This window comes from Oryctolagus cuniculus, chromosome 8 (genome assembly GCF_051225735.1).
Source record: "Oryctolagus cuniculus isolate XC-2025 breed Fujian yellow rabbit chromosome 8, ASM5122573v1, whole genome shotgun sequence".
Taxonomy (NCBI): Eukaryota; Metazoa; Chordata; class Mammalia; order Lagomorpha; family Leporidae; genus Oryctolagus; species Oryctolagus cuniculus.
In genome coordinates, this window is record NC_142874.1 from 1077596 (window position 1) to 1096520 (window position 18925).

General features: G+C 42.4%; 1 protein-coding gene and 1 pseudogene across 1 annotated transcript; one reads left to right on the top strand and one right to left on the bottom strand.

Annotated features, from left to right (window-relative positions):
- Positions 1–5093: 5093 nt before the first annotated feature.
- LOC100339942 (GATA zinc finger domain-containing protein 1) lies at positions 5094–8446 on the bottom strand. The gene is made up of 2 exons (XM_089302993.1): positions 8307–8446; positions 5094–5821 (listed from the first exon to the last, which is right to left on the bottom strand). Exons 1-2 carry the CDS (start codon positions 8444–8446, stop codon positions 5119–5121), a joined length of 843 nt encoding a protein of 280 aa, XP_089159119.1. The 3' UTR covers positions 5094–5118.
- A 155-nt stretch (positions 8447–8601) lies between these two features.
- Positions 8602–18925, top strand: part of LOC138843456 (inducible T-cell costimulator-like) — a 53835-nt pseudogene continuing 43511 nt past the window's right edge.

Consider the following 18925-nt stretch of genomic DNA (forward strand, 5'->3'; position numbering starts at 1 on the left):
GGAATCTCCTTCCTCTCTGAGCTTCCTTCCTTCTGCAGGGGTCTGCGTGGCTCGCTTCCTCCCTCCTTTCTTTAGGTTCCAATCAAGCACATGTTCCCTGAGTGCCCTATTTAAACAGGTATTCCAAGTACTCCCTCCCTCCCCTCCATCCCATCTCTTCTCTGCTTTATTTTCCAACTTCTCTCTATTTGAGATGCTGTATAATTTACTCATTATTACAAACAATAATAAATATAGGGTCCATGAAAAAAATAAATCTTTTAAAAAATAACTAAAACATATAGCAATTAATTGCAAACATAGTACATATTAATCCAACAATATCAATAACCACTTCAAATGTGCTTCAGCTAAATACATCAATTAAAAGAATTTCACATGGGAAAATTTAAACCAACACCCAAATCTGTGCTGTGTATCAGAAAACCATTTTAAATATACAGACAAAGGCTGGTGCTACACTACAATAGGCTAAGCCATTGCATGTGATACCAGCATGCCATATGAGTGCTGGTTTAAGTCCCAGTTGTTCCAGTTCCAATCCAGCTGCCTGTCAATGTGCCAGGGGAAATGCTGTATAATCACTAGAGTGGTTGGGCCCCTGCACCTATGCTAGAAACCCAGATGGTGTTTCAGGCTTCTAGCTTCAGCATTGTTCAGTCTCAGCCATCGTGGCCATTTAGGAAGTAAACCAGCAGGTGAAATATCTCTCTCTCTGTCTCTCCCTCTCTTTATGTCACTCTGCCTTTTAAATGAATATATTTTAAATAAACAAATATAAAGACATATGAGGGGTTTGAGGACATATCGGTCTAAGGAAAACACATTTCATTTGCATAGGAAAAAATTCAAAAGAGGTCTGGCATACATCATGGTGACAGTAGTTAATGACAATGCATTTGACTATAGAAAGTAAATAAGAGATTACATTTTAAATAGCTCCAACATAAAGAATAGGTGTATAATAGAATGTATGTGGCAATTACCTTGGTTTATCCATTTTACATTATGCAAATATTTTCAACCATCATTTCTATGTGCTAAATGCAATCAATTTTTGTGAATTTAAGATAAACATTAAAATTAGTATTTTAATTTTTAAAATATTTTATTTATTTGAAAAACAGACTTATATAGATAGAAGGAGAGACAGAGAGATCTTCCATCTATTGGTTCACTCCCCAAGTGGCTGCAATGGCTGGGGCTGGACCAGGCTAAAGCCATGAGTCACCCATGTTGGTGGCAGGGGCCCAAGCACTTGGGTTATCCTATGCTGATTTCCCAGGCATATTATTAGGGATGTGGATTATAAGTGAAGCAGCCAAAAACACAAATCAGTACCCATATGGCCTAAGCCTTTGCACCACAATGCTGGCCCTCAAATAAGCATTTTATTTTAAGATTTTTCAAATATTTTTCTATTTCTGAGCACTGCATAAAGTATCATATTATAGGGATCAAAGAGTATAACCAAAAGGTTAAAAACAAATTTTTGAGTACCACTTCCATTCCTTACTTGAAGTGCAATAAAATATAGAACTACACTATTTCCACATTGAATACAAGTTAATAAAATAATTCCTGCAAATAATGTTGAGAACTTTACCTCAAATATTTGAATTATGATTTGAGATTTTCTAGTATACAGCAGAACTAGACTGGGAGGTTACTACCTAAGCAAGAAAAATATATATCATTAGCAAATACATGAATTGAGACCATAGTTGTAAATTTAGAAACTTGAGACAAACTATATTTATTTGAGGAGTTAAGTAAAAAAACTGCAATCTGAGAGGCACCATCCCTAAACAGGAACTTTATCACATATGCAGAGGCTGTTAGGAAAAGAGTTGCATATTGGTGCCTCCTCACATTTTACTTAAGGTCACTCAGCATTATCAGTTTTCAAAGAAACAAATACCTTAGAAATAAATCATTCTGCTTTGATAAATTATAATAATGTTAATGAAATTTGAAACTTCTTTAAGGGTAGAAGCCAAAATCCAAACTGGACAATCTTAAAAAAGCTGAAATGTAAAATGTTGACTTCCACTTAGATAAAATGAATTCTGTTCTAATCTCTAGGGCTTTATTTACCTCCTTACCTTTACTCTTTGGTCTGGTGATGACAGTGGCCCCTCAGCATTTCTAATTTCATTCTGAAGGCTGTGGTGGCTGTGGAACTTCTCCACAGAGCTTGAGTAGTGGCAAAATGGGAGTACATGTTCATCGATGAGGTAAGCACTGGGTGCCAAGCAGTGTGGGTCGGAGTCTCAAGGTGGAGTTTTTCCATGATCTTCTGGTGCCCACACTCAGCAGCAGCAAGATCTCAAATAAGTATTATAAAAGTGACATAAATATAAAGACACAAATTAAATATAAAAACATGCAGAAAGATAGACCATTAGAACAATAGTCCAAAGTAACCCAAAATAGCTATATTCACTTCAGACTAAACTTAGAGGTCTCCCACATGGGTGCACCCTCTGCTGCTTTCCAAGTCACATTAGCAGGGAGCTGGATCAGAAATGGGGCAGCTGGGAATTGAACTGAGACCCATAAGGGATGTGAGTGCTGCAGGTAACAGCTTAAATTACTGCAACATAGTGCCTGCCCTGGAATCTTTTTGGATGTCACTTCTAACACCAAAGTTGTCATGCTTCCTGAACACCAACCCAGTTCTCCAACACCTACTAATTATCAGACAGTTCAATTCTGATCCCATCTAGAGCTAGAAGAGAACTTGAAGATGCCAGACCCAAGCATGTTTGTGGTTTATGGTCAACTCTCTCCATTCTGAAGTTGTATAGTGAGCTCACAGTTATTGCCAGAAAGGGGTGTGTTATGAAGAATCAGAGCTACACCTATTACTCAGGAAATTATAAAGGCCTTAAAAATCTCTGTGTTAGACAATAAGTAGAAAGCCAAATAATTTGTTTCTTATAACTACATTCTCAAATAAACTCTCAAATTCATAAACCCTTTCTCAGCCAGCAAAAGCTAACTTTCCCAGGCATCCTCAATGGGCAAAAACTCTACCTGAAAAAAACTACTCTGTGATACTATTCATTTCTTTTTCTTTTTTTTTTATTTTTGACAGGCAGAGTGGACAGTGAGAGAGAGAGAGAGACAGAGAGAAAGGTCTTCCTTTACCATTGGTTCACCCTCCAATGGCCACTGTGGCTGGTGCGCTGCGCCGATCTGAAGTCAGGAGCCAGGTGCCCCTCCTGGTCTCCCATGCAGGTGCAGGGCCCAAGCACTTGGGCCATCCTCCACTGCACTCCCTGGCCACAGCAGAGAGCTGGCCTAGAAGAGGGGCAACCGGGACAGAATCTGGTGCCCCAACCAGGACCAGAACCCGGTGTGCCGGCGCCACAAGGCGGAGGATTAGCCTATTGAGCCACAGTGCCAGCTTCTGTGATACTATTTAATAAACAAACAGATGGATTTTAGGATTTCCTAAAGGTGTGGAAAGACAGAATCAATTAAAAGGTCTATTCAGTGAGGTAATAACTGAAAATATCCTTAATTTGGAGAAAAGGGGACAATCAAGTACAGGAAGCACATAGAACTCCTAATGGACATGACCAGAAAAGATCTTTAGCATGACACATGGTGGTCAAACTTTCAACAGGAAAATATAAAAAAAGGATTTTAAAATGTACCTGAGAGAAATGCCATATTGCCTTCAGAGGAGCTCCAATTAGATGAACAGTTGATTTCGAATCAGAAACCTTATAGGCTAGGAAAGAATGGAGAGTCGTAGTCGAAGTCTTTTTTTTTTTTTACTTGGTGAAAAACACATTTTAATCCAAAATTGTGAACAACAGCATTTAGGAAATTATATACAAAGGTATTTACAGTCAATTTTACTCTAGTTGTTATGAATAGAAACGCACCTATATACATAGAGCCGTCTACAGTTGCTTCTTCCCAAAATACAAAGAAACCAGTGCAGAAAGGCTAACAGTTGAATGGTGCCTCAGCTCAAAATTGTTATGATCAGATGAGACCCTGACCAATTTTCCAGGACTGAAAAACACTGGTTAAACTGGGATAGTAGAGGCACGTGTGTGCCACCCTGTTTCCTACTATACCCATGCTGCTGCTCCTCTACTTAATTGACCTGCACGTGAACTAAGACCTGCAGCTGAATTCTGGACACTTCTGTACAACAGGCCTGTCCGGTCCAGGCTGAGTCCACAGCAAATGGTTTCACTACACGACTGACAGTGCCTGTTTGCAACAGAAGTAGATACAAGTTTAAAAAAGACTGGACTAATAAAATCACCCACCAGTCACTTAACTCATGGCTGAAGCAGCCAAAAATCCATTCTAGATCACAAAATAAGGCTTGCGTGGTTTTATGATAGACACTATTTGTCACAGCTACATTTTACGTGGCCAAGACGCTGGTCAGAAATCTAAACCATAATATTGTGTTCTTATAGAAAAATACAATCCCATTTTATGAGTTTCTAGGAATAAATTATGGAGAAAAAAATAGAAACTACCTGCTGTCCATGGTCTCCCTGGGCTTTACAGACCTTGCCTGTGAAAACACACATACAGAAGGTCGTATTTAACCTCAAATACAGTCCATTATTTTCTATTCCTCTTAATTCTTTAAATGACCAGCAATGAAGATGATAATGATTATCGGGTAGTAGGGAAAAAAACTGTAACCTACTCATTTTTCCAGCTAAAAATTTCATTTAAGAAACATGTGGCATTATCTTGTAATAATATGAGTACAAGATAACTGGAAATCCAGTTCTAATTATTTTTTTCCTATTGAGAGACAGAGACACACACACACACACAGAGACAGGCAAAGCGGGGAGCTCCCACCTGCCAGCTCTCTCTCCAAATGCCTGCAATGCCAGGGCTGGGCCAGGCCACATCCAGGAGTGCGGAACTTCACCTGGGTCTCCCACACGGGTGGCAGGGAGATAAGTGCTGGATACATCACCTGCTACCTCCCAAGGTGCACATTAGCAGCAAGCTGGAATGTGGAGGGGAGCCAGGCCTTGGGCCCAGGCCCTCTGATATGGGCTGTGGCTTCCCAACTGGCAGCTTCACTGCTACACCAGGCGCCCTCCCACTGCAAGTTTCCAACTACAAATGGTTGGCGACTGTTTCCTTGATAGTTATTGCAGGAGTAGGTCCGACGTGAGTCCATATATAGCCCTTCTCAGGTCTGGTAGGAACCGTGGGAAAAGGTGATGACCGTGACTTGAAATATTCAGAAGGTGCATGACAAACAAACTCCAAGTATTTCATCTTCCTTGGGAGCTCTTCTTCTGGCCCTATGATATAGGACGCAGGATCAAACCGGTCTCTGGGGCTGGAGAGAGTGGGAATGAGCCACGTCAGAGGCGCACTCTTCTCGCAGTACTGCTCCTGGATGAAACCCCTGATCTGAGCATAGTAGGGCTTTCCATCTTGCTCATCAATCACAGAAACCACGTCGCCAATTTGGTAATACACACCCTTGTAGAAGATGGACTCTGCAGTAATTATGGTGGAGACCGACTTGGAAGCTTTGATGGGGTTTTTCAATTTAAAAATATGCCTTCTCCCTTTGCCTCTGGTGGACACTTTCTTTTCGGCCGCTGGAGTGGATTTGTATTTAGTGTTTCTCAGCCGAGCAGACCTCCAGTGGATTTCCTGCTTACTCTGCTTGCCGCCCCCGCTGCCGTTGCTTTGCTGAGGGGTGGCCGACGTGCTGGCGAAGGTGGTCGAGCGGAAGCCGCCGCCGCCGCCGCCGCCGCCCCCGCCGCGGTGGAGGGAGGGTGGGATGAAAAGTATCAATATGTTCCTAAGTCAGTATATATGAAATACATGAAATTTGTATACCTTAAATATTTTTTTTTAAATCAGCAGTGAAGCCATTCGGTTCTGGGCTTTTCCTTGTTAAAAGGTCTTTATTACTGATTCAATCTCCATCTTGGTTATTGGCCTATTTAGGTTTTCTATGTCTTTGGGAGTCAATTTTGGCAGATTGTATGTGTCCATAAAACATTCCATTTCTTCTAGGATTTTCCAATTTATTGATGTATAGCTATTTGTAGTAGCTCTTCATGATTTTTTTTAAAGATTATTTATTTGAAAGGCAGAGTTGCAGAGTCAGAGAGAAAGAGAGAGAGAGAGAGAGAAGGAAGGTCCTGGCTGCTCCACTTCCAATCCAGCTCCCTAGTGATGAACCTGAGTAAACAGCAGAGGATGTCAGGTCCTTAGGCCCCTGTCCCACCATGAGACCTCAATGAACTCCAGGCTCTTGGCTTCAGATCAGCCCAGCTATGGCAGTTGCTGGCCATTTGGGGAGTGAACCAGTGGATGGAAGATATATGACTGAATGAGCAGATACTAACATGTCTCCCAGGAATGAGAATGTTCTTGTGAGAGGAGAATCTTAATGTCCCTATGGGTTAGCTCTTCAGATCAAGGATATACTATAGCTACTTCTCAGGCTTAGGGCATAAGCTACTACCTTGCTTTCTTCCAGAAAGAATGAGCTAGGAGTAAACTGCACAGTCCTAGGGACTGAGCCACCAGGAGCATCTTAGATCACCACTCACACAGTTTTGAAACTTAGGACAAGGAAAAGAGTGAAGGGAGCTTTGAGGAGACACCACCTTGTAAACTTTCCAAGGGAACAAGCCAATGACATTCATGATGAGATATCTGCATTTATGGTAACTAAAAGGACATGTGAAAATATTTTTTAAAATTATTTTACTCATTTGAAATGCAGAGAAACAGAAAAAAGAAAGATTTGTTTTCCTCCTTCATCGATTCACTTCTCAAATGCATGCAACAATGATGACCAGGCTGAAGGGATGGACCAGGCTGAAGCCAGAAGCAGGAAACTGAATTTGGGTCTCCCATATGGGTGATAGAGACCCAAGTACTTAGGCCATCATCCACTGCTTACAAGAGTGTGTAATAGCAGCAAAGTGGATTGGAAGGAAGGCTGATACTCTGATATGGAATATGGACATCTGAAGTGACATCTTAACACCTGCTGTAGAGTCAAAATCAAAATGGAGTGAGTGTGGCTAAGATATGATTTCAGATCTCTTGCTTCTGTACATATTAGCTTTGCTTGCTAATGGCTAAGGGTGTATCCTGTAAAACTATGTGGGCCAAAATTCCAAGGAAATAAGTTGAGAGAAATGTGTCCTGCACTGTTATCTTGCAACCATATTTTAGAGTTGCTATTGTTCCTGGGTTTGTTATTATTAACTGTTATCTTACAACCATATTCTGTTGTTGTTTTTTTTTTATTGTTCACTGCATACCAGGGATTCGAAATTGTGAGCCTTAGTGGAAGAATATTGTAAAAAACTGTGTAACTCGCTGTTGGGGACCACACTCTGGTAAGGAGTGATGGTCCCAATCAGATGCCTTGCCTCTCATTTTCAATTAAATTCACGTGTGACTGTCACTTGTTTTTGTAATACTCTATTTTAGCTGACGAATGGATGCAACACTGCTCTAAACATCCACCAAAGCAGAGTTTTTACATGAGAATGATAAATAGGTTTTCTCCACTTTCTTCTTATGTGAAATGTTCACAAATAGAAAACAAACCATTTTTTATTCCTGTGGAAAAATGCTGATTGTTCTTTGGAAGAATGCTGAAATACTGAAGCTGAATGAAAGGTATCATGGCAGAAAATATTTAATAGTGTTGGGAACTTCAGAGGGGAAGGTGCCATTTGACAATGTGGGGCTGAATGCAGATATTTAGGATTTATTTCCACATATAATGGTTTGTCCCCTTTGAAACTTATGGGGAAATTTAATCCAAATTATCATAGTAAGAGATGAGATCATGTGGAACCTTAGAGGAGGTGATTAGGATCAATTCTTTCATGTGATTAATGGGTTACAGGTTTATCTCCAGGGGTCTGTTTCAGCAGTCACTTTACATTAGCCTCTCCTATACTCAGCTTTATTGGTCCACATGGTTCTTGTGCTAGGCCTTTGCCAATAAGAAGGCCAGCACCAGATGTTGCCCCTCAAACCTGGGACCTAATCCTTGAGCCAAATAAAACCATTTCTTTGTAACTTACCCAGTCTGATACTGTGTTATTAACAAGAGAATACAGATTAAGATCCCGAGGAAGAGCCGTGCTGAGAGGTCAGGGTCATGGACTAGAAATCTTGTTTCCCAACTCAGGGGGACCAGATCACCCCTGGTATGAGAGGAAGGTTTAAGGATCCTACAGATAACAGCAGATCCCCCCAGTGAATAGCATATCTGCAGACATACTCCCTCTGAGGACCTCTCATCCTACCACACTATATAGGGAGACGTGCGCCTATCCAGAGGGCCTCCAGCACTGACCAGAAGTTTCTGTGTGCAGGAACAGGACAGAATGCTGAGGGGCCCAGCTACCTGCTCAATTCGAGCAAACTGGCCCAACACACTCACCATTTCCTTGCTTCCGTGATATCCAGGCACCCTCTTGAGGGGTCTTGTGATGACCAAAATTTGCAGAGCGACGGACCAGCTAAGGCCTCTCTCGGGAGCAGATCGGGGAGTTGAGTACAGCGGTGACAAAAAATAATATCGCACGTGGTTCCCCAATGATGCCCCTGGGCGCCTTGATTGAACAATTTGCCCAACCGGCAAGAATGCACGACGTCAGAAAAGGTGTAGCCAATCAGAATCCCATTAAGGTTCCTTGTGACTATTTCTGGAGAGGGGAGAAGCTTGGACTTAAGCTGCAACTCTTCTGGCGGTAGGAGAGCACTTTCCACTCTCGATGGTCCCACCTCCTTGGATCCCCCCCTCACCCTCCCACCCTCCCTCCCTCCAGTGATCACAATCCTACTGAGATCTCATGATCCTGTGCTTGCAGTAACCTGCTTCACATGAGCTACAATTTACAAAATGTTGGCTGGACTGTGGGCCTTTCTTTTTCTTTGTATTCATAGCTTATTTTATGAGGTTGTTTGACTTTTTTTATATTGATTTTAAGACTAAAAATATTATGTAGGTTAGTTTTTTGTTTCATTTCTCTTATAAGTATTTGATTTCTAGTCTGTGTTTTGTCCTTTAAAATGTTTTCTATTTGTTTCTTACTGGTACATAGTAACCCAGTTGATTTTTATGTATTTATTTTATACCTAGTAAGCTTAATTCTCTTATCAGTTTTATTTATCTAGGGATTATGTTGTATTTTCTCTGTATACAATAGTATCATCCAATATATTAACAATTTTGTTGCTTAAAAGTTTATCAAAAATTTATACCTAATATTTCCTTTTTTGTTGTTTTATTTACCTGATTATACTTCCAAGATGAAGTTGGAGAGAAACAATGAGAAGAGATAGACTTGTCTAGATCTGTTCCAAGGAAAAAAGCTTGCAATGTTCTGTAGTAATTATGCTGCCTTAGGTTCATTTTACACAATCTTAGTTGGAATGTGGAAGTTGCTATTTTAATATTCTATTAGTTGTTGTGTGTTTATGGCCCAATGATGAATTTTATTATATGTTTTTTAACATTTACTCTAAATGATCACATTATTCTCTTGTATTTTTCACCCATGTGAATGTTTACTCTATTTGTTCCAGACTGTTAACCCCCTTTGAACATTTTAGTATATTCTGTTCATTATTAATTTATGATCATTTCATATTTTTGCAGAACAACCCCCCAAACTAGTTGGAAGTGTTGTTTTAGAACCCCAAACATGGCCTACTTGTTCAACATGCAGAAAGCCAATTACTGACATCAATGTAGAAGCAAAGAGGTGTTTATTTCAAAGACAGAGCAAGAATCCATGCAGCTATTGCTTAATTCCTAGACTCCCCAAGGAGTAGGGTTGAAGGTTTTTATAAATGAAAGCTAGGGCTGACAGGTAGAGGTTTGTCTTGTGTGCAAGGCCCTGGTGTTTCAGTGGTACTCATGACCTTCCTTTGATTGGTGGCATGGTGCACTTTGGGGGATTTTTTTTTATAATGGCCCAGTGGGCTTCAGTTAGTCTGGGGGACTACATGTAAGTGGTGGTTATCTTTTTCCCAGACCTGGAATTTCCATGCTGAATCTGGAATCCCCCTAAACTAACCCATCCAGGGAATATTGACCAGCAGTATTTGATCTACTGCAGGAGCAAGTGCTTCCTTGTACTGTGGGAGAATGGCATTTAATTTTAATCATATCCTTTGCCTTTTACATTAAAAGCATTCTAGGTGCAGGAACATAGGTGATGAATGAAGTAATAAAGTTTATTTAAAAGGTAAGAAAGCAAACACAAACATGAGTGGGCATAATTGAAGAGTAGAGTTGGTCAGAGAGAGAATGTGTAGGGGAAAGGAAATATAGAGATGGCACCTCACCACCTCCATTAGTCTTGATCTCCAATGGAAGACAGCATAAGCACCTCCCAGCACCTCCTTTTATGAGATAATGTGGTCACTTGTGAGGTTTATGGAAGCTCCATAAAATTCCAAGTGGAGCTCAATATACATATTTACATGACTTTCCCCTAGGTCCCAGATGAAAAGAAGGTTTCCTGGGAAAGGAGGTGTTCTGACAAATATTGTAGAATTACACGGGGGCAGGGCTTTATGGCTTTTGAACTCCAGCTCACTTAGCTACCTTATCCCATATCACATGAGCCTGATGATTTGTCAGCACAGCTGTATCACTTCTTCAATTCAGTGAATTTCTTTTGGTAAAGGACAAGCAAGGACCTTGGTCTAGGGAAACAAATGAGATGATGGTCCTGCCTTTACATTATAGGGGTTCAGTCACAATATGTAATTGAATATGATAATACTTTAAAATATTTGTATCTCTTATATAGAGAGATGGTCCTTAAGTTCATTTTTATTTCATGTCCTTGTCTGACTTTGTCATCAATGTAATGCTGATTCACACTAAAACTATTTCCTGTTTGGTTCCACTTTGGATGAATCTGCAAAATTTTGGAATTTTTTTCTTCCTTAAAAGTTATCTCACTGTCCACTCTGCCTGTCAAAACAAACAAACAAACAAACAAAACAAAAAAACAACTTTGGGCTGTTCCATAAATCTTGGACTGAAATTTTGTTTGTAGACATGGTTTGTTGGCTCTTTTCATTTGTAAAATATTGATTCACCCTGTTTAGTTTATGAGACATTTTCCTATTTATGTTACATTCACATTTTAATATTCTGAGTTCAAAAATTTGGTGGACTTTTGTGGTGCAATGAGAAGGCCATGCCAAGATGGCTTCTGGCAATGGAAACTGCCTGGCAACAGGCTGTGATTGGATGGCTTTGGAAACCACATGGCAATGGAGCCTGCCTGGTAACAGGCTATGATTGTATGGCTTCGGAAACTGCCTGGCAACAGGCTGTGATTGGATAGGGCATGGACAGCCCCTCAACCAGATTGGCTGCCTTGGCTATTTAAGCTGCTGTACCAACTGAAATAAATAAGTCTGTGGGCTGCTTGCCTCAGGCTGATTTCCGGGGTCTGTGTGGTGACTCCATGCCTCCTGCTCCCATAACACTCCTCCTCTCAGAACGCATCAACCTCAAAATCTGGTGCCCAACGTGACTGAGAGAGAAATAGCCTATCAAACTCCACAAGGTCCCCCCTTGATTTCGGCAAGTAGGCCCCTCGGTGTTCTGTGTGCTGTTTGGTTCTGTAAGGGTGAGCACAGAACCCCCTCCTATGCCCGTTTCCTTGTCTTTGTCCTCAGTCTAAGTGCCCCAGGTAGGCACACATCACCCAGAAGCATAACACTGCTTCTCGGCGCCTCCTTTTACTTTCAGGTTGCCCGTCAAATTCACATAAGGGGCTGATCATCCCAGAATTCAGAACCAAGTCATCTTCCCTCACTTGAGAGAGGTGACACTCCAGAGACACCATGTGGGCATACGGCCTTGACCTAATAAATCAAGGAAGTCCCCCACTAAGCACAGGACATACGTACGATCTGATACACCACTGTCTGTCCGTCTAAGGTAGGGAACCCCTGCAGAATGCCATCAGCCACTGAGGTGCTAGGAATTTGTTTTGTTATGGCAGCAGTGCTGTGCATGTCTTTCCTTTGGCTAGAGTTGGTGTGGCGCACTGCTCTTAAGCATTCAAGCATGGGAAAGATACCCCCCTCTCAGAAGCACACACATATTACCAAACACAATGAATCTGTGGGTAAAAAGAGCCTGTCACTCCAGGCCTCTGCTTCACAGGCAACAGTTGATGAATTAGGGAGAGAGAGCTCCCACAGTGAAAATGACATGACAGCAGACAATGCAACAATGCCTAGCCAGCCACCCCCCAAATACTCATGGAATGAACTTAGACAACCTCGAGGCAATAACCCATGCAAGGTCATCCCATCCACACCCAGTGAGGACTCCCACACTTGTGGCAGTCCTCAGGCACCTCAGGCTCTCAGGGCAGCCCCACCCATATGTTTGCCATTAATGTAGGAGTGGACACAGAATTCAGGACTGGGTGACCTTACTGTGCTAAAAAATAAATGATCTTGGCCAGCACTGTGGCTCACTTGGCTAATCCTCCACCTGCAGTGCTGGCACTCCAGGTTCTAGTCCCAGTTGGGGTGCCGGTTCTGTCCCAGTTGCTCCTCTTCCAGTCCAGCTCTCTGCTGTGGCCTGGGAAGGCAGTGGAGGATGGCCCAAGTGCTTGGGCCCTGCACCCACATGGGAGACCAGGGGGAAGTACCTGGCTCCTGGCTTCGGATTGGTGCAGCACACCGGCTGTAGTGGCCATTTGGGGGGGTGAACCAACAGAAGGAAGTCCTTTCTCTCTGTCTCTCTCTCTGTCTAACTCTGCCTGTCAAAAAATAAATGAATAAATACAATTTTTTAAAAAATGACCTTACTATGCTAAAAAAGGCTTCTCAAGAGTCAGGTCCTGACTCTCCCTACTTTGAACAGGTGCTCACACAATGGGCAGCGAATCTTCAAACTCATTTTGACTAGGTTACACTGCTCAAAGCATATCTGTCAAGACCACAGTTCTTACAGTCAAAAGCCTCCTATGAGGAAGAGGATAAAACCGTGGTGAGGAATAATGCTGCCTATGGAATAGCAGTAACCTTTGATATGCTTAGAGGCCGTGGCACCTACATATATTCTCATGAACAGGCCCTCATTGAAGTAGTTGCCTATTTTGATCAGGTCAGAGATTTGGCACTTAGAGCCTTAAAAAATATAAATCCTCCTAAATATAGTCAGCTCTTTAGAAACCTAGTTCAAGGCCCAGACCAATTTCCTTGCCAGAGTCTTGGAAGCAGTAGAGAAAAGATTACTGCTTGGCCTCAATCAAGAAAATTTGGTCAAACAATTATCTTGGGAAGGCGCTACTAGAGGCAAAAGCTGCAATTGCCCCAGTCTGTAAAGAAGACCTTTCTAAATGGATAGTAGCTACATAGGAGGTAAACTCTGCTGATACACCCATACAAGCCATACAAGCCCTAACTGAAGCCATTAACAAACTGAACACAAGGAAGTCAAATGACCCTCCAGTTTATTGGGGATGTCGGGAAACAGAACACCTATGGCCAAACTGCCCAAACACTGACAGATGGGGCAAGCCCAAGACGCTGTGACCCAGATGTAAAAAAGGCTTTCGTTGGGCAAGATTGCAAGACCAAGCCTTTAAACACTCCCAGTGGGGTGGCCCTCAGCCCAGCAAGTAAGATATTGACCACTAACTGGTCAATATCTTCAATCTGAGGCCAAAATGGACCCTATACTTAGATGACATTGCCTTTGTGGGTTTAATTGATATGGGGGCAGATGCGACTATCTTAAAAGCTAGGGATGCCGGTGGAAAGAACGGGTCATCAAAGAAGGAGGTACCTTTCTCTGAAGGGAGGAGAGAACTTCCACTTTGACTATGGCCTTGTCTAAATATGATCAGAGTCAGAGAACTCAGGGGGCTTCCATAGCCTTGGCAGCTCATGACAAAGAGCCTAGGGTGATTACTGATGCCATAAACAAGAGTGTCAATTTGTTAAGTCAACAACAGGAGTCACTGTGCACTTACTCCTCATGTAGGATCTCTGTCCTTAGTGTGCTGTACATTGAGATTTAATGCTATAACTAGTACTCAAACAGTATTTCTCACTTTATGTTTCTGTGTGGGTGCAAACTGTTGAAATCTTTACTTAATATATGCTAAACTGATCTTCTGTATATAAAGAGAACTGAAAATGAATCTTGATGTGAATGGAAGGGGAGAGGGAGTGGGAAAGGGGAGGGTTGTGTGGGGGGAGGGAAGTTATGGGGGGAAGCCATTGTAATCCATAAGCTGTACTTTGGAAATTTATATTCATTAAATAAAAGTTAAAAAAAAAAGCTAGGGATGCAAGAAAAATGCAACATTGGAAGACAGTGCCCAGGCCTGACCTCCAAGGTGTTGGAGGATTAAAATTGGCTGATCATGTCAGCACACCTATAATGTGGCGAGATGACAGCAGAGATACAGGAACCATCTTTTCACTAATTGCTGTGGTTTCCATGACCCTATGGGGGAGAGATGTGCTCTCACAAATGCAAATGGTCCTTACTATGGATCACAAATCTCCACGAGCCAACAGCTTTAATGGAGAACCTACAAGTAAGATTCACCCCCAATTCTATGAGCCACTGTTCACCTCATACAAAAGCCACACCCAAACCCCACTGAATGGGGAAAAACAGGAAACATCTGGGTAGAGCAGTGGCCAATATTACAACCCAAACTTGGCATCTTACAGAATTGGTACAGGAACAATTGGAAAAGGGACACATAGAGCCCTCCACTAGCCCTCACAACATCCCCATTTCTGTGATACAAAAGAAACAGGGAAAATATAGGCTACTATAGGATTTGAGGGCCATCAACAAAATCATAAAAAAGATGAGAACATTTCAGGTGGCATTCCCCATCCAGGGGCCATTCCTAATGGATAGCACATAGTTACTATTGATATCAAAGATTTCTTCTTTTCCATTCCCTTCGTGGAGGAGGATAAGGCTTACTTTGCCTTTACAGTATGGGAGCCCAATTTCCAGCCCCCTGCAAAAACATTTCTCCCACAAGGTATGAAAAATATCCCTGCCATTTGCCAAAGATACATTTCTCATGTGACTAGCACACTTAAAGATCAGTGCTTGGTCATATATTATATGGATGATATCTTACTTGCTTATGAGAATGCAGCAACTCTGAAGGCCTGTCTAATTGAGACAGTAAGAAATTTACAATTCTGGGGCCAGTGCAGTGGTGCACTAGGTTAATCCTCTGCCTGTGGCACCAGCATCCCATATGGGCACCGGGTTCTAGTCCCAGTTGCTCCTCTTCCTGTCCAGCTCTCTGTTGTGGCCCGAGAAGGGAGTGGAGGATGGCCCAAGTGCTTGGGCCCCTGCACCCACATGGGAGACTGGGAAGAAGCTCCTGGCTCCTGGTTTTGGATCAGCATAGCTCCAGCCATTGCAGCCATCTGGGGGGTGAACCAACAGAAGGTAGACCTTTCTCTGTCTCTCTTTCTCCCTATCTGTAACTCTACCTGTCAAATAAATAATCTTAAAAAAAAGAAATTTACAATTCCTGGGTTTGTCTATTGCCACAGAAAAGGTACCATATTTTCCTCCCTTTCAATTCTTGGATTATCAAATCTCCTCCCATATATCTCCAATGGGCCCAAACCTAAAAGTCAAGCATAAATACTCACTTAATGAACTTCAGCAACTATGCAGCCAAATCAATTGGCTGAAACCCTTCCTTCCCCTAAGACTTTCCCCTTAGACTGTTATTGAATTTACTATGGGGAACAGCCCTTCTTCAAAAATCACATTGACACCAGCAGCCAAATCCACTATAGGAAAGATAAACACCCAGTTGTCAAATTTTAAAACATTTAGATATCAAATTTTAAAACATTCAGGTGCCTCTGTTTGCCATAACCATATGTACCCTCAAGACCCCCTTAAGGAGTTATTTGGCAACAACACAGACCACTTTTTTGGGTGCACATAACCTGGAGCAAGTGTCGTAAAATAGTTAACAAAGAAGATGCCATCCTTATGATGGGACTTAAATTTATATATTATGCCAATAAGATATTTAACATAGAACCAGACATAGTGGTCCTATCCCTATCACAACTAGAACTGTCCACATTGATGCAGAATAGCATGCTCTTTCATACTTTAATGATAAATTTCCCAGGACAGGTTGACAATCACCTGCCAGTGGACAGGCTACTCCAGACATTACAAACCTTAGAAAATAGACTATCCAAAACATGCTTTCCCTGCTAATCAACCTATACCCATGGCACCATGTGTGTTTACAGATGCCAACACGTCACTGTTTGGAATAGTGATCAAATCCTCAACAGAAAAAGATAAGATCCATGTAGAACCCCATGGGGGATCAGTACAGTTGGGAGAAATAAGGACAATAGTCAAGGTTCTACTCCTTAGCCAGGATGGGCCGGTAAATATATTTTTGGACAGCAAATACTCAGTACAGGTAGCAAAGGTGATCCCTTTTGCAGTCTTTAATCTGACCAATAAGCCAATTGACAGATGTTCACAACACTTAAAGAGCTAACTGAGAACAGAAAACACCCATGGTATATCTCACACAGAAGTTCACATACTGGGTTACCTGGCTTTATTTTCCAAGGCAACAAAAAGGTTGATCGTCTTATCTCCTGCAACACGGCTACCATTGGACACCTAGAACAAGCCCATATTCTACACCAAAAATTTCATATGTCAGCAAGCAACATAAAATTGCTTTTCCCAGAGCTAACAATGATCCAGTGCAAACACCTAGTGCACTCTTGCAAGAATTGTGCACCCCTCATCCTGTTAGGCCCACTGCAAAAAGCAGGAGTGAACTCATGAGGCCTTGCTCCTAATAAGCTCTGGCAAGTGGACACCACTCACATTAACTCCTTTGGTAAACTTAAGTTTGTCCATGTGGTGGTAGATACTTATTCAAAGGCTGTATTTTCAACAGCCCAATCTGGAGAAAAGGCTAGTAATGTGATAAAGGTGGTCAAGTCAGCCATGCTGATCCTTGGTGTCCCCTGGATCATAAAGACTGATAACAGGCCAGCATATACATCACAGGAATTCAATTCCTTCCTGAAATCCTGGAACATAGTCTGTCACAGGTATCCCATTCAACCCACAGGGACAGGCAATCATTGAAACAACTCATAGGACAATTAAAGATCTCTTACAAAAACAGAAAAACAATCATATGCCCCCAGACCCACAGCTTGCTTTGACTGAGGTCCCTTTCACTATCAATTTTCTTACTTTTGATTCCCAAGGGATCAGCCCAGCTTACAAACACTGGGGATCCTTTCCATCCCAGACCCAAACCCATATGGTTAGGTGGAAAGACCCCCCTAATAGGAGAATGGAAGAGACCACACCCTCTGCTAGCCAAGGGTGGAGGATATACTTGTGTCTTTCCAGAGAATGCAGGATAACCCATTTGGGCAGCAGCCAGAAACATCAAGCCTGCAACTGACAGTCAACCAGAACCAGCTGAACAAGACTGAGAGCCCACCTTGTTAGCAGACGCACCTGCCCTATCATCCTAGCCTGAGAAACTGCCCATGGCCACATCCGCTACTGCTTTATACCCCACTTAGCTCTGGTCAGTCACTCATATGGCCCACAGCCTGTGTGTGGTTATGCCATTCCTGATTGCCATTGTCCCTCATTCCTACCTCCATCTGAGCAAGCACTCCCGTGGTCTCCCATTTTGAGCACTGGTTAGTCTACGAGGGTACGATCCCCTGGGGGACAACCTAAGACAGGCACAGCCACATATGGAGACCACATGGAAATGGGGTCAACAATGGTATGGCCAAGAATCATGCCTCCTATTGCTCAAAAATAAGCAAAAAAGGGGGAAATGTGGTGGAATGAGAAGGTCATGCCAAGATGGCTGCTGGCAATGGAAACTGCCTGGCAACAGGCTGTGATTGGTTAGGGCATAGACAGCCCCTTGACCAGATTGGCTGCCTTGGCTATTTAAGCTGCTGTACCAACTGAAATAAATGAGTCTGTGGATTGCTCGCCTTAAGCCTGCTTTCACCCAACTCCCGGGGTCTGTGTGGTGACTCGTGCCTCTTGCCCCACCACGTTCCTCCTCTCAGAATGAATCCACTTCAACAGATTTAGATCTCTTTTAAAAATTATACTCCTAATTCAGAAACTCCTCTTAATATTTTTTAAACATTTATTTATTTATTAATTTGAAGGCAGAGTTACAGAGACAGAGAGAGAGAGAGAGAGAGAGAGAGACAAAGGTCTTCCATCTGCTGGTTCACTCCCAAGATGGCCACAACAGCCAGAGTTATGCCAATTGAAATCCAGGAGCCAGGGGCTTCTTTTGGGTCTCCCACACAACTGCAGGGGCCCTAGGACTCGGGCCATCTTCTATTGCTTTCCCAGGCCGTAGCAGGGAGCTAGTTTGGAAGTGGAGTAGCTGGGACTTGAACCAGCACCCATATGGGATGCTAATACTGCAGGTGATGGCTTCATGCACTACGTCACAGCGCTGGCCCCTTTAATATATTATATATATATATATATATATATATATATATACATACACACACACACACACACACACATATATATATATATATATATATTGAAAGGCAGAGTTAGAGAGGGAAAGAGAGAGATCTTTTTTCCACTGGATCACCCCCCAAATGGCTACAATGGTCAGGGTGGGACCAGACTGAAGACAGGGGCCTGGAATTCCATCCAGGTCTCCCACATCAGTGACAGGGGCCCAAATATTTTTTCCATCTTCTGCTGCTTTCACAGGTGCTGGGACTTGAGCAGTGCCCATGTAAGATGCAGGCATCACAGGTGGAAGATTAACCTGCTTTTCCACAATGCCAACCTCTTCTCTTAATATCT